The 18,537-nt window shown below is 47.5% G+C and overlaps 1 protein-coding gene across 1 annotated transcript in view; it reads right to left on the reverse strand.

Annotated features, from left to right (window-relative positions):
- Positions 1 to 7,723: 7,723 nt before the first annotated feature.
- Positions 7,724 to 18,537, reverse strand: part of KCTD14 (potassium channel tetramerization domain containing 14) — a 27,105-nt gene continuing 16,291 nt past the window's right edge. The window contains exon 2 of the mRNA XM_040339948.1: positions 7,724 to 8,796. Within this exon, the coding sequence (XP_040195882.1) occupies positions 8,125 to 8,796 (672 nt within the window). The 3' untranslated portion in view covers positions 7,724 to 8,124. The remainder of the gene's footprint in view (positions 8,797 to 18,537) is intronic.

Below are 18,537 nucleotides of genomic sequence, written 5' to 3' on the forward strand. Positions count from 1 at the left end.
AGGCATCTTTCCAGACTCTGATGTAAGGGGAGGCATCTTTCCAGACTCTGATGTAAGGGGAGGCATCTTTCCAGACTCCGATGTAAGGGGAGGCATCTTTCCAGACTCTGATGTAAGGGGAGGCCGTTGTGCCGACTCTGATGTAAGGGGAGGCCTCTGTGCCGACTCTGATGTAAGGGGAGGCCTCTGTGCCGACTCTAATGTAAGGGGAGGCCTCTGTGCCGACTCTAATGTAAGGGGAGGCCTCTGTGCCGACTCTAATGTAAGGGGAGGCCTCTGTGCCGACTCTGATGTAAGGGGAGGCCTCTGTGCCGACTCTAATGTAAGGGGAGGCCTCTGTGCCGACTCTGATGTAATGGGGGCCTCTGTGCCGACTCTGATGTAAGGGGAGGCCTCTGTGCCGACTCTGATGTAAGGGGAGGCCTCTGTGCCGACTCTGATGTAAGGGGAGGCCTCTGTGCCGACTCTGATGTAAGGGGAGGCCTCTGTGCCGACTCTGATGTAAGGAGAGGCCTCTGTGCCGACTCTGATGTAAGGGGAGGCCTCTGTGCGGTCTCTAATGTAAGGGGGGCCTCTGTGCGGTCTCTAATGTAAGGGGGGCCTCTGTGCGGTCTGTAATGTAAGGGGGGCCTCTGTGCGGTCTGTAATGTAAGGGGGGCCTCTGTGCGGTCTCTAATGTAAGGGGGGCCTCTGTGCGGTCTCTAATGTAAGGGGGGCCACTGTGCGGACTCTTGTGATCATGAAAAATCTTAGACTGTTTTCCTCGATCCATCACTTTTCCACGCTCTATGGGCCACTTGACTGGACTTGCCCCCCAGGCCTAAGGCTACCAGCCCTCCCCTGCCTGCCTTTACCCACACATGAATTTTATTGGCATCACAGCCTTAGTCCGTAGGGTTCAATATTGAGTTGGCCCACCCTTTGCAGCTATAACAGCTTCAACTCTCAACTTACCACATAAGCCCTGATGAAGGCGGGCCAGTGAGCCGGTGAAACGCGTTGACTTTACTTGTAACCTGCTGTTGTGCTTGTGTGCAATAAAGGTTTACTGGACCCACATTATATCCTTGGCGCTCTCACATTCTTGAGAGAGATAATAAGAAATTCAAAATAACAAAAGGTAAAGTATTGAAATAAATAAATCAAACCATCATCTCGGGAGGAAGAGTTCCAAAGTAGTTTATTTCTCCAGCTAAATATTTGTGAAATAAGTCTATTCTTTGAAACCAAAGAATATTCCATACATGATACAGATACAGTTCTTGTCATAGAGAACGTAATAACGAACCTTAGAAAATATATACAGTTTTAAGCGAGTTGTAAAGAGCCTATGAGGTAGATGGATATAAATGATGACATCATCAATGTTTTGTGTGCCCCTTAACCACTTAACCCCCGGACCATATTGCTGCCCAAAGACCAGAGCACTTTTTGCGATTCGGGACTGCGCCGGTTTAACAGACAATTGCGCGGTCGTGCGACGTGGCTCCCAAACAAAATTGGCGTCCTTTTTTCCCACAAATAGAGCTTTCTTTTGGTGGTATTTGATCACCTCTGCGGTTTTTATTTTTTGCGCTATAAACAAAAATAGAGCGACAATTTTGAAAAAAATGAATATTTTTTACTTTTTGCTATAATAAATATCCCCCAAAAATATATAAAAAAATTTTTTTTTCCTCAGTTTAGGCCGATACGTATTCTTCTACATATTTTTCGTAAAAAAAAAAAATCGCAATAAGCGTTTATTGATTGGTTTGCGCAAAAGTTATAGCGTTTACAAAATAGGGGGTATTTTTATGGCATTTTTATTAATATATTTTTTTTACTAGTAATGGCGGCGATCAGCGATTTTTTTTCGGTACTGCGACATTATGGCAGACACTTCGGACACTTTTGACACATTTTTGGGACTATTGGCATTTTTATAGCGATCAGTGCTATAAAAATGCATTGGATTACTATAAAAATGCCACTGGCAGTGAAGGGGCGGGGAAGGGGTGAAGTATGTCCCTGGGTGTGTTCTAACTGTAGGGGGGGTGGCCTCACTAGGGGAAACACTGATCCTCTGTTCATACATTGTTCAGCATTTCCCCCGCTTACAGGACCGAGAGCTGTGTGTTTACACACACAGCTCCCGGTCCCCGCTCTGTAACGAGCAATCGCGGGTGCCCGGCGGCGATCGAGCCCGCCGGGCACATGCACGGGAGTCGGGGGCGAGCGCGCGCGTCCCTAGTGGCCGCTCGAAGAGCGGACGTATAGCTACGGGCTCTCGCCCAGGAGAGCCGACCTGCCGCCGTATAATGACGGTGCGCGGTCGGCTAGTAGTTAACATCCAACTATAGTACATTGAGGTAAGTCACTGACACGTTTTTTTCATTGCAACTACTTCCAGACCCCCCGCCGCCGTTCTACATCGATGGTAAATACGGGGGTTATGGCAGCAGATAGCTACCATAACCCTGGTATCTTTTTAAACGGCGGGAAGTCCGCTTTCAGATAAAAAGTGGTCTCTGCGGGGGATTCGCCGCAAGATCACTTTTATCAGGGGCGGGAGAGGTGTCCTTCCCCCCCGGTGGTCCCCGACGCTTACCGGAGCCGTCGGTAGCGGCGGAGACAATCGGGTCCTTTTCTCTGAGAGACATGAGTCGAGTGAGGGAAAGATGGCCACCACTCAGCTCCATACCATTGGATGACGCAAGTGACGTCAAATATCAATTCCGCCCAATGGTCTTAAAAATTTTTTTTCTTTTTTAATTGGGAAAAAAAAAAAATACATTTTTATTTATTATTATTTTTTTTATTTTTTATTATTGCTTTTAAGTGTAAATGTGAGAGGTCTTTTTGCCCCCAGATCTCACCTTAAAAAGAGGACCTGTCATGCTTTTTTTCTATAACAAGGGATGTTTACATTTCTTGTAATAGGAATAAAAGTTAACCAATTTTTAATATATATATATTAGTGTAAAAATAAAAAGTAAATGAAAAAAAACAACGCATACGCAAGTCGCGCTCACATATGAAAATGGTGTTCAAACCACACGACCGTTCGAGTGAGAGCAATAATTCTATCAAAGACCCCCTCTGTAACTCATAACTGGTAACCTGTAGACATTTTTAAATGTCACCTATGGAGATTTTTAAGGGTCAAAGTTTGTCGCCATTCCACGAGACATGTTGGGTATCAATTTACTCGCCGTAACATTACCTTTCACATTATAAAAAAAAAATTGGGCTAACTTTACTCTTTTCTTATTATTTCATTAAAAAAAGGTGCATTTAAAAAAAAAAAAATTGTGCTTGTAAGACCGCTGCGCAAATACGGTGTGACATTAATTATTGCAACGACCGCCATTTTATTCTCTAGGGTGTCTGATAATAGATATAATGTTTGGGGGTTCTAAGTAATTTTCTAGCAAAAAAAAAAAAATGATTTTAACTTGCAAACTACAAAATTTGAAAAATAGGCCTGGTCCTTAAGTAGGTAATTGTCAGTCCATAAAATCATGAGGTGTCTTTTGGCATCTCCCATGGAAGTCTCACTCTCCCTGTTGTAATTTTTTAAAGTATAACTTAAAAGATAAAGGGCCAGATCCACATAGAATTGGATAGTCGCAGCGTATCAGAGATACGCTACGCCGCCGTATCTTACCTGGCTTTAAGTCAAATTCAGGAAGATTTTGCGCCGTAAGTTACGGCGGCGTAGTGTATTTCTGGCGGCGGAATTCAAACCGGCGGGTAGGGGGCGTGATTCATTTAAATGAAGCGCGTCCCCACGCCGATTGAACTGCGCATGCTCCGTTTCAAAATTTCCCGCCGTGCTTTGCGCGAAATGACGTCGCAACGACGTCATTTTTTGAACTTAGACGTGACTTACGTCCATCTCTATTCACGGACGACTTACGCAAAAAAAATTGGACGCGGGAACGAAGGCCATAATTTAACATGGCGAGTCAGTCTATACGCCGCAAAATAGCAGCTTTAACTATACGCCAGAAAAAGCTGACTAGAGACGACGTAAGAGAATGCGACGGCCGCGCGTACGTTCATGGATCGTCGGAAAAAGCCAATTTGCATACCCGACGCGGAAAACGACGCAAACTCCACCCAGCGGGCGCCAAAGTATTGCACCTACGATCCGAAGGCTTACGCCTGTCAGATCGAACCCAGAAGCCGTCGTATCTTGGTTTGAGGATTCAAACTAAAGATACCACGCGGGAAATTTGAAAGTAAGCCGGCGTATCAGTAGATACGCCGGCGTACTCCCTATGTGGATCTGGGCCAAAATCTTTTTTTTTTTTGGACAGAGTGGACAGGATTCTACACATCAGGGTTAATATTGCGACCTCTATCTCCGTTACGAGATTCACCCCATTTGTCCTGTTTACCGTTATTATTGAAAATGTAATTAAAAGAAAATCCCAAATTTGGGGTTTTCCCCAGAAAAGTCCAAATGGGAATCTTTAACCACTTAAGACCCGGACCTTTATGCAGGTAAAGGACCTAGCCAGTTTTTGCGATTCGGCACTGCGTCGCTTTACCTGACAATTGGGTGGTCGTGCGATGTGGCTCCCAAACAAAATTGGCGTCCTTTTTTTCCCACAAATAGAGCTTTCTTTTGGTGGTATTTGATCACCTCTGCGGTTTTTATTTTTTGCGCTATAAACAAAAATAGAGCGACAATTTTGAAAAAAAAATCAACGTTTTACTTTTTGCTATTATAGATATCCCCAAAAAATATATAAAAAAACATTTTTTTTTCTCAGTTTAGGCCGATACGTATTCTTTTACATATTTTTGGTAAAAAAAAAATAAAAAAAAAAAAGCAATAAGTGTTTATCGATTGGTTTGCGCAAAATTTATAGCGTTTACAAAATAGGAGATAGTTTTATTGCATTTTTATTATTTTTTTTTACTACTAAAGGCGGCGATCAGCGATTTTTTTCGTGACTGCGACATTATGGCGGACACTTCGGACAATTTTGACACATTTTTGGGACCATTGTCATTTTCACAGCAAAAAAATGCATTTAAATTGCATTGTTTATTGTGAAAATGACAGTTGCAGTTTGGGAGTTAACCACAGGGGGCGCTGAAGGAGTTATGCTTCACCTAGTGTGTGTTTACAACTGTAGGGGGGTGTGGCTGTAGGTCTGACGTCACACTGGTGCGGGGGTGGCGACGGCGGTAAAGCGCAGCTATTTTTAGCGGCACTTCACCGTCAATTTCGCAGCGCTATTCGGCCGCTAGCGGGGCGGGAAAGGGTTAAAACCCACCGCAAAGCATCTCTGCAGCGGCGGTATAGCCACGGTGCCCCATTGATTTCAATGGGCAGGAGCGGTATACACACCGCTCCAAAGATGCTGCTAGCAGGACTTTTTTTACCGTCCTGTTAGCGCACCGCTCCAGTGTGAAAGCCCTCGGGGCTTTCACATTGGAGAGACAGCAGCGGCTCTTTTTAGGGCGCCGTTTTTAGCGTTATAGCGCCTGCAAAGCGACCCAGTGTGAAAGGGGTCTTAGCGTTAAAAAAAAAGCACCTGAAAGAAGCCTCATCTGCAATCCCAATGTGGCAGGGCATCATAAAGTAGTCCTGCAAGTAGCTTCTTTGCAGCCCCTTCCCATTGAAATCAATGGGAAGCGCCTTGGCAGCGGCGCTATGTGGGCGCTTTTAACCCTTTATTTGGCCACTAGCCGGGGTTAAAAGCATCCCGCTAGCGCTCAAAAAATGGCAGTAAAGCGCCACTAGTTTTAGCGCCGCCTTACCGGTGTTTTTCGGGCGCTGGCAGTGTGAAAGGGCTCTTAAAGCACTCGGGCTTTCACATTGGGATTACAGATGAGGCTTCTTTCAGGCGCTTTTTTTTTTAGCGCTAAAGTGCCTGAAAAACTCCACAGTGTGAAAGGGGTCTTAGGAAATCAACCCCTACGAGTCCTTCTGCAATAATGGCAGATGGGACTTGTAGTTTTCTCATTCACAGATTCCCACGCAGCCACAACAAATTCAAATATTGACAAGAGCCAGCAGGGAGAAGAACCCCTTGATTCTGTATGGAGGGGGGACGGGCTGCAGACTGTGACCATGTTTAACGTTACTACAGCAGGCCCGCCGTCAGGGGCCTGTATTTGTGTGAAGGGGTGGCCACGGGAGCCGGGACGACAGGGGTTTTGTGCGGGGGGCGGTTGTATTGCCGCCCCCTGCAAAGTGCCGCCCTAGGCCTGTGCCTTTTTGGCCTAGGCCAAGAAACAGCTCTGTTGTTACCCCCGCAAATATGGTGAGAAGGGTATTGCATTAACGTGAAATCAAGCAAATCAGATACCGTATTTATCGGCGTATACCGCGCACTTTTTTGCCCTGAAAATCAGGGCAAAATCGTGGGTTCGCGGTTTACGCCGATACCCGCTTTCCCGCGCCGAGTTTTGAATACTGCGCCGACATATACAGAGCGCAGTACACTCGGGTATAGTCTGGCAGTCTCGGCTCCTTCCGCGCTCACGTCCTGGACGTCAGCGCGGGTAGCCGAGCATTGCCGACAATACACGAGCGTACTGCGCTCTGTATATGTCGGCGCAGTATTCAAAATCGGCGCGGGAAATGAGCGGGGAGGACGCGAGGATGCCGCCGAAGAGGACACCGGACCCGCCGAAGAGGACACCGGACCCGCCGAAGAGGACACCAGACCTGACGAAGAGGACACCAGACCTGACGAAGAGGACACCCGAAGCCGCAGAAGGACGCCGGACCCGACGAGGCCGCCGCGCAAGACACCAAGGGCCAGATTCACGTAGATCAGCGGATCTATAGATCCGCTCGATCTACGTGATTTAAGATCCGCTCCCGCAAGTTTGAGAGGCAAGTGGCTAATTCACAAACCACTTACCTCCAAACTTGCGGCGGCGGATCCTAAATCCCCCCGGCGGAATTCAAATTCCGCGGCTAGGGGGAGTGTACTATTTAAATCAGGCGCGTTCCCGCGCCGATTTAAATGCGCATGCGCCGTCCGGGGAATTTCCCGGCGTGCATTGCTCCCACTGACGTCACTAGGACGTCAGTGGTTTCGACGTGAGCGTGACTTGCGACGCGCGTGTTTGTGAATCGGCGTACGCAAACGACGTTAGAAAATTCAAATTCGACGCGGGAACGCCGGCTATACTTAACATTGGCTGCGCCTGATAAAAGCAGGGGTAAGTATACGACGGGAAAGCCGCTACGGAAACGTCGTAAGAAGACTGCGTCGGGTCCGCGTTCGTTCGTGAATTTGCATATCTCGCTGATTTACATATTATTTATCGTAAATCAGCGGGAACGCCCCCGGCGCCATTTTTAAATTGAAAAAAAGATCCGACAGTGTAACACAGTGTAACACAGTCAGATCTCAGCCCTATCTATGCGTATCTGATTCTATGAATCAGGCGCATAGATAGGACCAGTGTAAGTCAGAGATACGATGGTGTATCTGTAGATACACCGTCGTATCTCTTTGTGAATCTGGCCCCAAAACGGTAAGTACAAAAAAAACAAAAAAACTTTTTTTCCACAGGATTGGTGGCCACTTTAGGGGTGCGCGGTATATACGCGGGAGCGCGTTATACCGCGATAAATACGGTATTTGAAGAACCAAAATTTACTCTTGCAGACCTCAACTCGATCATGTTGAGTTTTGTAGTTTCTCATCATTTGGAAGGGAATGTTTCCAAAGGCTGTCATAGAACAAAATGTAAACAAAAAAAATAAATTGGCCAGAAAATGTATGGAAGCGCGATACAAAGCTGGACAAATCCCAGGCCCAGATAACAAATATGTCCGAACAATTAAAACTTGCGCCAAACTTTTTGAGCCTTCTTTTTAATAAAAGCTTAATTGTAGTGCCTCTTGAAATGGAACTACTGCAGTCTCACAGGTTGGCCTGCATGGCTCCTGACATTTGCATGAATCCATTCATGCTTGGTATGATGTTAGTTTATTCCTAAAGTAGAGATTAAACTCTCAGTTGATCGGTTGTATTTCCGGTTTGAGAGGCCGGCATGTTGTGGAACTAAGTAGCGTTTGATCCATTGGTAAACAGTGTATAGGCCTCCTTGTTATCAGGAAGTCTCTTCTCCAGTGCCGTAGATGGATTTCTCCGTCACCTTTTACCACCACGTAAAAACAAATTTGTAAAAAAAGTCATAGGTCTTAAAGCGAAATCCTTTGTCAGCTACATGGGTCACGTATGATACTTTATAGCCCCGGTCTTCAATGTCCACCTTAATACAATCCAGAAGGTCCGTGATGCCAGGAGATGCCTTCCATGGTCCAAACTTGACCACGGATTCTTTGTCCATATCAAGCGTGTTTAGGGCATCTTGGCACTTAGACGCATCCTCGTCAGTCCTTACGATACACACAAAGACGTTGGAGTGGCGCGATGCAACCACCTCTGCCCTAGCAATGCGAATCATCACCTCGATATTCTCCTGGTAGTTGGGAACTCGTGCCAAGAACTGCTTCCTTCCCACCTGTTCCCCAAAGAGCTGGGGAGTCTCTTCTAGTTTCTTCGCCAGGGGTTCGATCTCGTAGAACAGGGCCTCCTTGTAGACTTCTAGGATGCACTGGTTGGGGACTTGGCCATTTCGAAGATACTCCAAGATGTATTTGAAGTATTTCCCATCCCGGTCGATAAAATACCTCCCGTCCGCATCAGTGCGGAGTTTGGGTTGCCCATTGAACATCTCAAACAGCTTGGAACCCTGGTACTTCTTAAGAGTTCCCAGTGTTGTGGTGTAGATATCACCACCGATGTTGAGCTGTACGATCGGGGACATCTGTAAGGGAGATTAAAGGAAGACTGTATAATTTCAAGCATATTTTAAATACATATTTTCTACATTCTGAAAAGGCATCTAAAAGGGTCAATAACGCCAATTGCAATGTAACAGTGACTATAGGAAGAAATGTTTTGCATTCCCGATTGTGTAAATCAGGGGTCTCCAAACTTTCTAAACAAAAGGGCCAGATTACTGGCCTTCAGACTTTAGGGGGGCTGCACTGTGGCCATTAGGAGAAAATATGTCCTGGCATCAGTGAGAATAAACTGTGCATCTTTAGCATTAGGGGGAGGAATTGCGCCCCGTCATTGGTGTCAGTGCGAGGAATCGCGCCCCGCCATTGGTGTCAGTGCGAGGAATCGCGCCCCGCCATTGGTGTCAGTGCGAGGAATCGCGCCCCGCCATTGGTGGCAGTGCGAGGAATTGCGCCCCGTCATTGGTGTCAGTGGGAGAAATGGTGCCCCGTCATTGGTGTCAGGCCTTGTACACACGACCGAATATGTCCGATGAAACTGGTCCGTCGGACCAGTTTCCGCGGACATGTCCGACCGTGTGTAGGGCCTACCGGACAGTTTTCCAGCCTAGCGGACAGGTTTCCAGCGGACAAAAGTTTCTTAGCATGCTAAGAAACTTGTCCGCCGGACATGTCCGATGGTTAGTACGACTCATCGGACATGTCCGCTGGCCCGAAATCCTGCGCATGCGTCGAATTGATTCGACGCATGCGTGGAAGCATTGACCTTCCGTGTCAGAGAACGTCGGTGTCGTCTACGTCACCGCGTTCTCTGTCCGCGGGCATTTTGGTCTGATGGTGTGTACACACATCAGACCAAAACCTCCCAGCAGACATGTCCGATGAAAACGGTCCGCGGACCGTTTTCATCGGACATGTCTGCTCGTCTGTACAAGGCCTCAGTGGGAGGAATAGTTCTCCATCATTGATGCTCGACTTTCATATTGGACGTTAAAGTGTATCTAAAAAGTCAAAATCAATAGGTATTTCTTCACACCTAATGAACAGATAACACAAAATCTCTTTTAAATGGGATATTGAACAAGCCAAAAGGGAGAAAAAAAAAAAAAAAGAAGATACATTTTTTTTTTACATACACTTTAACTCTACTCCATTTTTTTATTTATTACAAGTACTTATATAGTGCCGACAAATTATGCAGAGCTTTACATGTACATTCACATCAGTCCCTGTCCTTTAAAGAGCTTACAATTGAAGGTCCCCCAACTCACATTCATACATACTAGGGCCAATTAACCCATCAGCTTTTGGAGTGTCAAAGGAAACCGGAGTACCTAGAGGAAACCCACACAGGCACAGGGAGAACATGCAAACTTCAGGTAGATAGTGGTGTGGTTGGGATTTGAACTGGCAACCCTAGTACTGCTAGGCGGATATGCTACTCACATTTATACACTGCCTGCGATTTTGAAGTCGGACCCCAGCGTGACTTCGGCACTTCTTTAATATAAGTCAATGCAAATCAGACCGAAGTTGGAACAAAAGTAGTGCAGGAACCTTTTTCTAAGTCGAAGGAACTCAAGTTGCACCCATTAGAATGGTTCCATTGCACAGAATGGGTTTTCGACTGGGGTCCAACTTCTGATGCGATAAGTGCTCCAAAGTCAGAGTGATTGTCGCATCAGTGTGAACCAGCCCTAAACATACAAGGGACAATTTTAAACAGGAGCCAATTAACCTACCAACATGTTTATTGAAGGGTTTATCCACACGCATTGTTGTGCCATTCAATTATTTTCATTCATTTCGTAAAAGATACAAAAAAATATGTATATATACCGTATATACTCGAGTAAAAGCCGAGTTTTTCAGCACATTTTTTGTGCTGAAAATGTCCCCTCAGCTTATACTCGAGTCACGTTTTTGCGCCTGATCTCCCAGACTTTGGGGACCCGGTACCGACCGGCCGACCCCAAACTTGGCACACATGTAGCCCCACTCTTCCTCTACAAGTGTGAAAAGGTTGTTGTCTGGGGGGGGGGGGGGGGTGAGATCTACGGCCCAGGGAGCACCGATTTTTCAAACCCGGGCACCCCTTCCATAGACGCCCATGTTAAACATCAGTCTAGTCATGGACACAGTAAGGCATGGGCACAGTAAGGCATGGGCACAGTAAGGCATGGGCACAGTGAGGTATGCTCATGGACACCCTAGGCTTGTACTCGAGTCAATATGTTTTCCTATTTTTTTGTGGTAAAATTACCGTATTTATCGGCGTATACCGTGCACTATTTTGCCCTGAAAATCAGGGCAAAATCGTGGGTGCGCGGTATACGCCGATACCCGCTTTCCCGCGCCGAGTTTGAATACTGCGCCGGCATATACCGAGCGCAGTACACTCTTGTATCTTCGGGCAGTCTCGGCGCCTCTCGCGCTGACGTCCTGAGCGTACAGGACGTCAGCGCGAGAGTTGCCGAGCCTGCTCGACGATACACGAGTGTACTGTGCTCGGTATATGTCGGCGCAGTATTCAAACTCGGCGCGGGAAACGAGCGGGGAGGACGCCGCAGAAGGACGCCGGACCCGACGAAGAGGACACCCGAAGCCGCAGACGGACGCCGGACCCGATGGACGCTGCGCAAGACACCAAAACTGTAAGTACAAAAAAAACTTTTTTCCACAGGAATTCGGGCAACTTTAGGGGTGCGCGCTATACCCCGATAAATACGGTAGGTGCCTCGGCTTACATTCGGGTCGGCTTATATTCGAGTATACAGTTGCAATTAAAAGTATGTGAACCCTTTTGTAATGATGTGGATTTCTGCACAATTTAAACATTTGTTTACTCACTTCTATCTGGCTGTTACTAGGCAGATTTTGTAATCTGGCTAGTTCTTGGTCCTAGGTGGCTCAACTTCCTATCCCAAGACCCCATTGTCTCTGGGCATTACTGTACCTAAAAATCGCCCAGCATGCAACTCTCCCTGAAAAGCAGGAAGAAAAAGGAACTGGGCTTCACATGCCCACACATATGATGGATACGGCCACAACATGAGCTGGAGGATATAAGGCAAGTGTTTGCAACGATTTTTGGAACGATTGGGGAGCTATCAATATGTTTTAGGGACTATTTAATGTGATTATGCCCGGAACCCTGCTTTAAGAGTAACGAGTATGGAAGAGAACATACACGATAGGGTAACAGAAGCGGTGAGGAAGAGGGTTCAGGCTGCATTCACACCTGAACACGGCGTATGTTACAGCAATTTGCCGCGACAAATTGCGGCGTTTTGTCCCGTGAATTTTGTCGCAGCGTTTTTTAAGCCTACATACGCCGGAGGGGTGATCAACATTGTCGCCTATGCCGAACGCCGAAAGCCGCCTGAAAAAAAGGTCCGGGACTTGTTTTGAGCTTCAGGCGTACAGCGTTTGGTGTGGAGATGTGAACCATCTCCATAGCCGACAATATTAAATCACCCCTCCAGCGTATTGCAGGCTGCAATAGCGTCGCGCTACAGGCAAACAAAACGCCTAGGTGTGAATGGAGCCTAAAGATGTAGATGAGGAAAAGGCAGGGGACAAGGGTTGGGCCATTTGGGGGTGGGGTTAAAGGCTTTGGGATCCCCCATGTACTTCTGTCTATGTTATAATAAAAAAGGTTTCAGGTGAAAAGTGATGACCAGCCATATTGGAAGGATGGGGTCCCATAGGGTAAGATTTTTTTGTGGGTGGTGCCAGTTACATTCATGCATAGGAGTGCCATTAAAATTTAATAGGCATGTGTTGCATCCCACTGTAATGTAGTACTAAGCATTGTAGTGTGCTACAGTGTTGAAAATAGTGCATGATGGTCGTTTCTAAGGGGGGGCTCACTGTAAGGTCGGGTTCACACATGTGCACCCGCGGGTTCGTGCCTGGGGTCCGGTGCGTGTCCGTTTCCCGGTTCAGGTGCAATTCAGGTCTGAATTTTTGCCCGAGTTTGCACCTGAACCGGACCCAAACACGTACCCAGACCCGGATTTACTCCCTTTGCCGCCCCAAGGCCGGGCCCTTTAATGCCGCCCACACACACACACACACCATCACATAGGGGGCCTTCATCCAGACCGGCACAGTGAACAACACATCAGGGTACAGGGTACAGTGCACATCAGAATACAGGGCACGTGGCACATCAGGGTACAGTGCACATCAGGGTACAGTGCACATCAGGGTACAGGGCACATCAGGGTACAGGGCACATCAGGGTACAGGGCACATCAGGGTACATCAGGGTACAGGGCACATGGAACATCAGGGCACATGGAACATCAGGGCACATGGAACATTATGGGGCAACATTCTTTACCAGCCAGCATGCAGAGTAGTGCATGAAGCGTGTGTAATAAGTTCTCTCTCATGTCACTCTGCTCCCCGGCGCCCTCTCCTATCTTCTTGTCCATACCAGATGATGTCACAAGCAAATAGGGATGGACGAGGAGAGAGGAGGGGCCGCTGGGGAGCAGAGTGACATGAGAGAGAACTTATTACACACGCTTCCTGCGCTACTCCGCATGCTGGCTAAATCGCGATCTACCCGTCAGGCGCCAGCTGTTGGCGATTGACGGAAAGATCGCCGCGGACCTCCGATGCAGATTAGGCGGCCGCTGTAATCGGCCCACCGGGAAACTCCCGGTAGTCCTGATGGCCAGTCCATCTCTGCCCCCTGTTGCCGCGGCGCCGGCGCCGCCCCTGCACCCACTGCCGCCCCGAGGCCTGGCCTTGGTGGCCTTGTCTGGAATCCGGCCCTGCACGCACCAGACCCTTTTTCAATGTATGAACCCAGCCTAGAGTTGGGATTTAACTGTCCGCCTTAAAGTCTCACAGACCCATCAATCATGGGTCGATCTTTTCCTGGGAAACAGGATGTTGTCTTTCCTATTTGTACAGAGAAGGCGTGTTCTGTAGATCCCACGTGATTAGGCCTACACAGCCACCATGCTTGTCACCAAAGATCTCATTGTACAGAATTCTGGAGTATTCCTATAGAATCTGAAAAGATTACTCTTCCCAGAGTACAAGGACAAAGAATGGGAATTTTCCGTCATCATTGACAAATCAGTGAGAATGTTTTTCCACTTCCTCCCCGACAATTAATGGATAACTGGCTCATTAAGAGTCTCTTTATGGCGCCATCATGGGAAACGAAAACTGCAAACAGTAAAAGCACTTCTCTCTGTGTGTCTGTACATCTCCTCAATCAACTCCCCCGACCTCGTGTTTACACAGGTTTGCGAGTAGAACGTTTTTCCATCCTGCTCCTTCAAATTTTCTTGGCGCTACGGTCAAAACCCATTCATCAGCTTGACCCAACTTAACCACTTCAGCCCCGGACCATATTGCTGGTCAAAGACCAGAGCGCTTTTTGCGATTCGGCACTGCGCCGCTTTAACTGACAATTGCGCGGTCGTGCGACGTGGCTCCCAAACAAAATTGGCGTCCTTATTTCCCCACAAATAGAGCTTTCTTTTGGTGGTATATGATCATCTCTGTGGTTTTTAGTTTTTGCGCTATAAACAAAAATAGAGCGACAATTTTGAAAAAAAAATTATATTTTTTACTTTTTACCATAATAAATATCCTAAAAAAAATATATAAAAAAAACGATTTTTTTCCTCAGTTTAGGCCGATACGTATTCTTCTACCGATTTTTCTTTAAAAAAAAAAAAATCGCAATAAGCGTTTATTGATTGGTTTGCGCAAAAGTTATAGCGTTTACAAAATAGGGGGTAGTTTTATGGCATTTTTATAAAAAAAAAATGTTTACTAGTAATGGCGGCGATCAGCGATTTTTTTCGGTACTGTGACATTATGGCGGACACTTCACACACTTTTGGGACCATTGGGGTGGATTCAGGTAGGGGCGCGCACTACTACGGAGGTGCAGCGTACCGTTTTTACGCTACGCCTCCGTAAATTACTTGAGCTACGCTTCATTCACGAAGCATTTGCTCCGTAATTTGCGGGGGCGTTGCGTAAAAGTGGCCGGCGTAAGCGCGCGTAATTTAAATGATCCCGTAGGGGGCGTGGATCATTTAAATTAGGCGAGTTCCCGCGCCGAACGTAGTGCGCATGCTCCGTCTGGAAACTTTCCCGACGTGCATTGCGGTAAATGACGTCACAAGGACGTCATTTGCTTAGACGGGAACGTAAATGGCGTCCAGCGCCATTCACGATCCACTTACGCAAACGACGCAAATTTCGAAAAACGCGACGCGGGAATGACGTCCATATTTAGCATTGGCTGCGCCTCCTAATAGCAGGAGCAGCCTTACGACGGAAGCGCCGTACGCAAACGACGTAAAACTCGAACGCCGGGCGCGCGTACGTTAGTGAATCGGCGTGAGTATGCAATTTGCATACTCTACGCTGACCACTACGGGAACGCCACCTAGCGGCCAGCGTCAGAATGCAGCCTAAGATACGACGGCGTAAGAGCCTTATGCCAGTCATATCTTAGGCTACAGTCGGCGTATCTAGCTTTCTGAATACAGAAAGTCTATATGCCGGCGCTACTTAGCAATTACGCTGCGTATCTATGGATACGCAGGCGTAATTGCTACCTGAATCTACCCCATTGTCATTTTTATAGCGATCAGTGCTATAAAAATGCATTGATTACTATAAAAATGCCACTGGCAGTGAAGGGGTTAACCACTAGGGGGCGGAGAAGGGGTTAAGTATGTTCCCTGGGTGTGTTCTAATTGTAGGGGGGGGGGTGGACTGGCTAGGGGAAATTACTGATCACTGTTCATACATTGTATGAACAGATGGTCAGGCATTTCTCCCCTGACAGGACCGGGAGCTGTGTGTTTACACACACAGCTCCCGGTTCTCGCTCTGTAACGAGCGACCGCCGGGCACGCGCGCGCCGGAAGTCAGGAGCGAGCGGGGGGCGTGCGCGCCCCAAGTGGCCGCTTCGAGAGCCGACATTATACTCCAGGCTCTCGCGCAGGAGAGCCGACCTGCCGCCGTAGAACTGCGGTGGCTGGTCGGCATGTAGTTAAAAGGACACTAAAAAGGTACATCCTATGCATTAACCACTTAATCCCCGGACCATTTCGCTGGTCGAAGACCAGGCCACTTTTTGCGATTCGGCACTGCGTTGCTTTAAGGGGATTCCTATTTAACACAGTTGCTGTTAAATATGTATGTACTTGTATTTGCTATACAAAGTTATAGACTATCCTCCCTCTGTAAATCAGATCAGTGCAATCAGTATTCTTGCTGTACAACAGACTACATTGTTGTCAACCAGCCTGAGCAGTAGGGAAGTTTTGCGCTATCTGGCCGTTTTTGGTTGGATCAGGGAATGATTGTATGCTTAATGGCTCTGTCCTTCCTGACACTCCCTGGGCTGAGCCTGCTGGGAGAAAAGTTGACTGGCCAGAATCAATTAGAAGCACAGAAAAGATAGTAGTGTCAGTAGGGAACGTTGTGCCCAGTCTGATCTTTTTTCCTTGGATCAGGAACACTCACATCTCTTAACCACTTAAGACCCGGACCAATATGCTGCTAAATGACCCAAGGCGTTTTTACAATTCGGAACTGCGTCGCTTTAACAGACAATTGCGCGGTCGTGCGACGTGGCTCCCAAACAAAATTGGGGTCCTTTTTTCCCCACAAATAGAGATTTCTTTTGGTTGGTATTTGATCACCTCTGCGGTTTTTAGTTTTTGCGCTATAAACAAAAATAGGAGCGACAATTTTGAAAAAAAAATGCAATATTTTTTACTTTTTGCTATAATAAATATCCCCCAAAAACATATATAAAAAAAAAAATGTTCCTCAGTTTAGGCCGATACGTATTCTTCTACCTATTTTTGGTAAAAAAAAAAAAATCGCAATAAGCGTTTATCGGTTGGTTTGCGCAAAATTTATAGCGTTTACAAAATAGGGGATATTTGGGGATATATTATTGCATTTTTATAACATTTTTTTTTTTTTTTTTACTACTAATGGCGGCGATCAGCGATTTTTTTCGTGACTGCGACATTATGGCGGACAATTTTGACACATTTTTGGGACCATTGTCATTTTCACAGCAAAAAATGCATTTAAATTGCATTCTTTATTGTGAAAATTACAGTTGCAGTTTGGGAGATAACCACAGGGGGCGCTGAATGTGTTAGGCAGTAGGGGGGTGTGGCTGTAGGTCTGATGTCATCGATTGTGTCTCCCCTATAAAGGGGATGACACGATCGATGTGCCGCCACAGTGAAGCACGGGGAAGCCGTGTTTACATGCGGCTCTCCCCGTTCTTCAGCTTCGGGGAGCGATCGCGACGAAGCGGCTATAAACGAATAGCCGCGCCGTCGTCCCGGATCGCTCCCCGAGGGAATCCGCTTGCAGCGGGTCCCAATCGGACCCCCGACCCGCAGAAAGGCAAGGACGTATATATACGCCCATCTGCCTGTCCGTGCCATTTTGCGGACGTAAATAGTCGTGCGGCGGGCGTTAAGTGGTTAACCATCTCTTAACCACCTGCTGCTTGCTCTGTGACCGTGCCCGCCGGTGTCCCGCGATTGTGTCACGGAGAGGCAGAACGGGGAGATGCCTTTGTAAACATTTCCCTGTTCTGCCTAGTGACAGGACACTGATCTTCTGCTCCCCGTCGGGAGAAGTGATCAGTGTCATGTCACTTGTAGCCCATCCCCCCCACAGTTAGAATCACTCCCTAGGACACGCTTAACCCCTTCCTCGCCCCCTAGTGTTTAACCCCTTCCCTGCCAGTAGAAGATAGCTGGGACTGTCATTCACCGCTGTCTGCTCTGCTCCTCCAGCGCTGACCACTGGGCTGTGGAGGGGGCGGCTCACTGAGAGGCGGAGATGGGTGTCGGTATAGGCATGTGGGCGGATCCCGACTATATGGTCCCGATTTTTCCCAGAGCCTGGACTGGCTCTGTGATGTCAGCCAACAGCAGAATTCAGCCCGCTGTCTGCTGAAGATTAGTCACAGGAGTGCAGAATAGACTGCATTCCTGTGACCCACACAAGTTTTGGCTGTTCTTCTCCTTTAAGCAATGAAGAACTTCTGCTTCTCAGATGAGTAACCAAACCATTGACAACAACAATCTTTTTACCGATCTGTAAGGGGAAGAGGGGATTCATCCCAATGGCCACAACTGTAAGGCACATAGGGCCAGATTCACAGCGGAGATATGACGGAGTATCTCTCAGAGTATCTATGCGACTGATTCATAGAATCAGTTACGCATAGATATCCCTAAGATCCGACAGGTGTAATTGTTTTACACTGTCGGATCTTAGGATGCAATACCGCGGCCGCCGCTGGGGGGAGTTTGCGTCGTAAACCAGCGTCGGGTATGCAAATTAGTAGTTACGGCGATCCACGACGCTGCTAGTCTAGTTTCCCGTCGCAAAGTTAGTCGTCGTTTTAGGTGCCCTAACTTTACACAGCACACGTATGGTGCTGTATAAAGTATGGCCGTCGTTCCCGCGTCGAAATTTAAAAATATTTCCTTCTTGCGTAAGACGTCCGGGAATACGGAAGTACGCTACGCACGTCGCCGTTCGAAAAAATGACGTCACTTCGCGCAAAGCACGGCGGGAAATTCAAAAGGGAGCATGCGTAGTAGGTCCGGCGCGGGAGCGCGCCTAATTTAAATGGCACACGCCCCTTTGAATTACGCGGGCTTACGCCGGAGGCCGCCAGCGTAAGTTTTCATGCAAGTGCTTTGAGAATCAGGCACTTGCGATGAAAA

Source organism: Rana temporaria, chromosome 2, assembly GCF_905171775.1.
Source record: "Rana temporaria chromosome 2, aRanTem1.1, whole genome shotgun sequence".
Classification (NCBI taxonomy): Eukaryota; Metazoa; Chordata; class Amphibia; order Anura; family Ranidae; genus Rana; species Rana temporaria.